This window comes from Astatotilapia calliptera, chromosome 4, assembly GCF_964374335.1.
Source record: "Astatotilapia calliptera chromosome 4, fAstCal68.1, whole genome shotgun sequence".
Taxonomy (NCBI): domain Eukaryota; kingdom Metazoa; phylum Chordata; class Actinopteri; order Cichliformes; family Cichlidae; genus Astatotilapia; species Astatotilapia calliptera.
Window position 1 is genome coordinate 19,637,379 of NC_137425.1, and position 6,555 is coordinate 19,643,933.

At 34.5% G+C, this 6,555-nt stretch overlaps 1 protein-coding gene across 2 annotated transcripts; it reads right to left on the reverse strand.

The window, feature by feature from the left end:
• Positions 1–2,782: 2,782 nt before the first annotated feature.
• On the reverse strand, positions 2,783–5,978 carry LOC145428282 (uncharacterized). Of its 2 annotated transcripts, none has more exons than XM_080300371.1 (5): positions 5,859–5,978; positions 4,518–4,613; positions 3,834–4,157; positions 3,476–3,505; positions 2,783–3,346 (listed from the first exon to the last, which is right to left on the reverse strand). In XM_080300371.1, the coding sequence occupies exons 2-5, from the start codon at positions 4,561–4,563 to the stop codon at positions 2,991–2,993; spliced, it is 756 nt and encodes a 251-aa protein (XP_080156497.1). In that variant the 5' UTR covers positions 4,564–4,613; positions 5,859–5,978; the 3' UTR covers positions 2,783–2,990. The 2 variants fall into 2 exon arrangements, with proteins under 2 accessions (XP_080156497.1, XP_080156498.1); XM_080300372.1 differs by having other exon boundaries at positions 4,518–4,657; positions 5,859–5,933.
• Positions 5,979–6,555: the final 577 nt, after the last annotated feature.

Below are 6,555 nucleotides of genomic sequence, written 5' to 3' on the forward strand. Positions count from 1 at the left end.
TTGGGCACAGTAATACACTGCTGTGTCCTCAGTCTTCAGCTTGTTCATCTGTAGATAGACTTTACTGCTGGAGTCATCTCTTGAGATGGTGAATCTACCCAGTACAGATTGGGAATAATAGATAGGAGTGCTAGATGTGTGTACCAAAGCAATCCACTCCAGCCCTTTTCCAGGAGCCTGTTGGATCCAGTTCCACAGTTCGCTACTAAAGCTAAATCCAGATGTTGTACATGTGAGTCTGTGTGACTCTCCAGGTCCTGTGACAGCTGGTTCAGACTCTGTTATAGTCCAACCTTTAACACAACTTGAAACAATGAGAGCAATCAACAGGAGTGTTAGCTTTCTGTAAGCCATGTTGACAGTGACTCAGGTATGTTTTCACGCCTTTAAATATGATCATGTAAAAGATCATTGATAATTTGTTTACATCAAGCTCCTCCTGTTACATTCAAATTCTGTGTTTAAATTCAAATCTCAGGGGTTTAAAAGGTGTCAAAAGGCCCTCATTATAAATTATTTGATGTTTTTTTCTTTCAACCTTTGATTACAGCTAGTTTTTGTCTTGCAATGCTCAGTATTGTTACCGAATTGTTACCTAAAGGCAATAAGTTTTGTCACAGCACTGAAATATATTTGTTCTCAGTAGAGGGAGAACTGATGAATATTTCTTTTATTTCATTGATTCCACTGCTGTTTAGCTTTAACTTTATGTAACTTTAGATTTTTTTTTTTTTTTAAATGTTGACTTCAAGCTCCGCAGCAGTATCTGTGGACAGTCACCAAGGTAATTAACAAAATGTCGCTCTCTTTCTGTGCCTCAATATCCTGCTGATGAGATTCATAAAAAGGTGTTTTGGGGTTTCTCAACACACCCAATCTGTAATTAAAACATCACTGACTACTGACTGTCAAGGCTTGCTGTGTAGCAGGCAGGAGTCAGGCCCACATGCAGAACTCAGACTCAGGAAACAAGGACTAGAAGCAAAGGAAACAAATTTAGTATCATTGAGCAACAAAAGCATAATCAGAGGACTAAATATAAGGCTTGGACATAAAGTACATAAATCCAAAAGGATACATCAAAATCCCAGAAAAATTCCAAACCCTGGGGCCATTTTTAGTAACTTTTATTTGCAGTTTCTTTTCTTTTTTTAATTTTCAAACATACCACACAGCAATGTTCTTATTTGTCTTCTGATACATCCATATATTAAATGTACTTTAGAAATGTGTCTTAAATCATATGTAGTTAGTATGTTTTTGGGTAAACAAAATGTTTTATGATAAATAATGTTTTGAGGATGTTTTTACTTTAATCCACTACAATTGGGAACTTTATTTTCTCGGCCCTGTTGAAGTTAGTTTCTGATCAGTTTGGCACAGTTTAACTGGAGCTAGTCTTTGTACTTCAGATGCTTCAGGCTCTTAAATATTCAACATCATGACTGTTTCTCCTGCTATAGTAACCACTAGCTATAACAGACAGAGTTTTATCTGAGAGTGGAAAAAAGAGACAACAAAGATCTGTTTTTCTAAATCCAAACTCACTTGCTCGAGAGGGCAGGCTACAGGAAGACATGTTGCACATTTGACCCCATGATTAAGTTTACAGGTGGATGCACTAGCTAGCATTAGTATAGAGTAGCATTCTTTGTTTCAACTGTTGCAACAGTAACATCTGTTAATATGAGTATGCTGAAAATACATTTTATTTTGACTGATAAACAATCCAAGTCCTTCAGTGTTTTGAGTTGGAAAAAGATCAGCTTATTCAGTCTATTAAAAGAAAGAAAGAAAAGAAAGCACCCTGTGACCAAAACCTAAAGACAGAGACTTAACACTGACTGCCCTCTAGTGTCCTGATCAGAGCTGCCACAAGAGTTTTGAGGATTTTAAAACAGGGTTATTTCTATTTTATCTAGACAGTGATTTTAACAATCACATTGTAAAGGCTGTGTGAGACTGCTTTTCATTTGTGTGTTTATTTTTTTATAAACACACAAATTTTTTTAGTCATTCATTTATTTAGTTAATTTTTATTTTTCTATGTGTGTGTAAGGGTAAGTGAAAAGAATTTCCTAGTACATTGATTTTCCTATCTGAGCCGACCTGTTGCAAAGCTGCTCTCAATTAAAGAATAACAAGGGACCTGAAAGGTCATGATCAAAGGCTGTCCAGGCTGCACAATCCTTAGGTTAAATATTGATACGTCGGTTGGCATAAATTTTCTCTTTCATCATGTTCTCTTTGCGTGTTCGGGCTTCCTTCCACAATCCAAAGACATGCAGTTAGTGGAGTTTCTATTGGTATTTTCCTCTAAAACTTGTTTATTCTTATTTCTCCTGACAGATGTAGGATTTTGTACAGCTGCTAAACAAGCTCCAGTCACTGTGAGTGTCAGTTTGTGACACGTGTTATAACTGATTTACTGACTGTGAATCCTGAAGCTATACAGTTCAGTCAGTCATTCTTTGGCTCATATTGGTCAGCACACAAAACTGAATAAAAGTTCTGATAAATGATGTAGAAACACCAAATCCATACTTTTAAGCTTAAATTTCAAAACTAAAATTTTAACTACTGATTTTATCTACTGTTTTTTTTAATCAATTCTAATCATGCTTTTTATTTGTTTTTGTTTTTAATGTCTCTGTAAAGCAGCTTGAATCACCTTGTTGTTGATTTGTGCTATATAAATAAACTTGCCTTGCCTTACAGATGAACAATCTGAAGTGTTTGCTTTTAGTCTCATTTCAAGTTATTCATCTATATATAGACCAAAGAGTCTCCATGCAACATTTATTTCAAACAGACAGCACACATATCAAGCAATTAGACACTGTGACTCACACAGGCTGCAGAACAACATGATGACAACAAAAAGCATAGATTTTCTCTCACGGTGACTGACTGTACAAGTGCACAGGTTTTCATAAAGAAATCTGTCACAGACAAAGAATGACACAAGTACGAAATATCACATTTAAAGCTTAGTAGTTACAGTCACATTCTATGGAATTACGAGGGCTGGTGGACACTATTATTGAAATATGTTCAGATCGGACATGGCAGATGAACATTTTGGTTGGATCTTTATTGTACCAGTTTGCCTTACTGGTGGTGTAAAGACTCATACTTCGCCATTTTTTGTCATTTTTGCTCTGCTGTGCACGGATGTTGGTGCCTGTAACATAACGTCCAGGATTTCTTCCATTACTTTCTGACCATTTGATTTTATACATCTTATTCACAGTACTGGTGACGAGACACACCAGAGTGATTTCATCTTGAGGATTTAACTGGTCAGTGTGCAGCTGGAGGGGGATGTGGACTGTCACCGTTGGCCCTGTCCCATCAGAAAGAGATATTCAATAAACAGGGAGATTACTATATAAGAGAAGACATTGAGTTTTGACATTACGTATATATGTGAACACACCGTGTGTGTGTGTGTGTGTGTGTAATTGTAACATACTTTCTGTCAGATTCGCAGTTGTGGAAACATCTGATGAGGAGAAAAAAAAATATTTTAAAAAGCTACTGTATTTGATAATGTGTTAGACCTCAAATTATTGGCGTTTAGTTCTCATCAAACTCCTACATTTTTTTGCATTTTTTTTTAATCCTATCAGATTTTGGGGTAACTTTAAAATGTATTACTAACACTTAAATGTCACTAAAGTAGAACTGAAATAAACTACTAAAAATAATATGATTTATCACTTATTATAAGGCTTACCTGGTTTTATGGTTATACCTTGTTTTATTACAGAATCAAAGTGTTTTGCTTTGGGGTTTTTTTTTTTTCATAAAGAAAAGTATTGGTTACTCACCTAGTGTGTTGTCTCTGTCACTTTTATTCAAAGATGCATTTTGCCCTCCCGTAAACACACAAGTGAATTCAGTATCTTCATTCACATCACTGGAATTTACTGTGAGAAAACTTGCTGCGTTGTACACTTTTTTTCCATCTGCCTTTCTTGATTGAGAAACTGTACTGATCAGATCTATTTTGCTGGTGATGTCTGTTCCATCTTTCAGCCATTTAATGTCATGTTTCTTTGGTGCAAACTCTTTGGCAAAGCAGGAGGTGGTATAGGTGCCGTCCTCAATAAAGGAGGAAAGAACTTTAAGAGTTGGATTCTGCTCAAACACCTCTGAAAAATAAAGACGTACACAAATGTATTCATGCAAAAGCATGGAAAAGTTTGGACACACCTTCTCATTTAATTGTTTTCCTTTATTTTTACTACTTTCTGCATTGTTGATACATACTGAGGATATCAAATATTTGAAACACGTTATATATGGAATTATGTAGAAAAGAAAAAAAAAGATAAATGACTTTAAATACGTTTTATATTTCAGATTCCTGAAAGGAGCCATCCTTTACTTTGTTGCCAGCATTGCTATGTAGTTGTGGAAGTTGTAGAAAAGAAAATTATCCTAACCATGAATTAAAAGAACATGAAAATCATTTGTTTGTAATTATTTATTTATTTAGTAAAAAGTTTTACCTGCATAGCAGACAGTCAAAAGCAGCACCACTGTCCTACAGTCCATCTTGTTTAACTGTGTGTGATGGTCCAGTATCTCTGGATGGTTTCAGCAGTCTCATAAGTAGAGGTGGAAGAAAGAATATTTGCATTTGCACCTCCTCAAACCCATGACAGAAATGTTTAATAATAAATAAAGAGTTTTTACTTAGAATAAATTACCCCGCCCCACAAAAAAAGAAAAAAATCTGTGATAAAAACTGAACCATTAATTTGTGCACATTCTTCTCTGTTGTCACACAAGTGGAACTAGAATGGAATTGGCAGTCATGTCTATTGTGTTGAACCTGGACAATTAAACTGCATTTTAATGTTGGATTACAGCTATGAATTAATCTAATTTACTATGAACATTTCTGAAACTATGTTTTGTCTCTGAGGCAGCAGTGCACAACTCTTTGTACAACTCAGTGCTTAATAACAGCCATTTTAATTGAAAAACAGGCAAGAAAGATGTATCATCAAATCAACTCTGACTAAATGAAGCTGACGGTTAAAAGAGTTTCTACTTGTGTCAATACCTAATATAATATAATATATTAAATATTACATTTCTGTAATTAATTTTGCTTATTTTTCATAATTGTAAATTGCCTGTTTCAGACAAGTGAAACTGCCTTATCTGAGTTCCACTTGTCAACAAATAATTAAATAACTCTAAAGATTAAAACAAAATAAAAAAACAGATATATAAATTGCAAGCCCTCTACCTGATACAGTGCAGATAAAGCCAATTGTTCTTTGTCATGGTGATAAATAGGTAAACAAATCTTTGTGAGAATCAACAAAAGATGTAGAAAAATTAATTATATTCCAAAATGATGTTATTGAAAGATTTTGTTTAAATTGGATTTAAAAAAAGTTTATTATTTTTTTAAACTTTTTGATACAACTAGTTGTTCTTTTTTGTGTTGCTGTACACTGATGTCCAGTATCTAAAGAGAGTGAGTTTGGTCAAACTTTGAAACATGTTTGTTTTCAGTGGTGGAGACACTGATTAAATTTTTGTTTTGTTTTCCACTTCTATTTTGCTTTAGTTTAATTTTGTTTTGCCTTCTTTGATGCTCTCTGCTTTATCAACTTTTAAAAAAAAAACAAAAACAAAGGCACACAGTTGTCTCCTAAAACTATAAGTTTGAAATCCATCCTCAATCACACACAAAGGTAGAGTCAACATTGATCGGCCTGTTTTCTAGACTGCAGCCACTGCCCTCTAATGTTCTGATGAGTATAAATTACAAAACTGGTTCTCATAAAATCATTGTGTCAACTTGTTTTTAAATTTCTGTTTATTGTCCTTACCTTAGTGGTTTTCATCACAAGTTGTAACTTCCCCCACTGGTTGAGACTCTGTTTTTGTCACAGAGAGTGGAATTAGAGGTGAAAGTTAGTTCAGTAAACAGTTCAATGTGCAAACAAACAACGGAGACGACGGCAAAGAATAAAACAGAGAGGAGAAACACACACAAAAACAAACACAGGCAGGTGAGGGAAGGCTTGTTGCTGACTTAAATATATTTTCATTAGATTAATTCAATTTAAAGCAATGACTGAGTAGACTGTTCATTTTCTCTCTCTGTTTTTCTCCCCTTTTTAAAGCAGTTTAAATGCTTGTGCAGTTGTCAGGTAAACAGTGCCTTCCCCACAGATGTTGTTCAAACATGATAAGTGGAATGAAATGGAGCTCAGTTTTTAACTAGACAAAGACCTCTGAAGATGTCATGATACTTAAACACTGCATTTATTGTATTTAATCTATTTAAACAGTTGAGAAGTCTGGTGAGTCCTGTAATGATCCTCTCACATATGAACAACTTCCTTTGAGTATCTTTAATAATGAGATGACCTTCATCATGACACTGGAGGAGACTCCAGTGAAGAATTTAACTGTGTGAAATGTAACCTCTCAGACAAGTGCAAGACTTTCTTACACTAATATCCTTAATAGATTTAGTATTAGTAATACTGTCATTATACTACAATTATGATGAAAGATAAA

Coding starts and splice junctions, on each gene's coding strand:
- LOC145428282 (XM_080300371.1), bottom strand. CDS start 4,563: ATGGACTGTAGGACAGTGGTGCTGCTTTTGACTGTCTGCTATGCAG. Junction 4,158..4,517: donor TTTGACTGTCTGCTATGCAG/GTAAAACTTTTT, acceptor TTTATTTTTCAG/AGGTGTTTGAGCAGAATCCA. Junction 3,506..3,833: donor TGACAGAGACAACACACTAG/GTGAGTAACCAA, acceptor TCTCCTCATCAG/ATGTTTCCACAACTGCGAAT.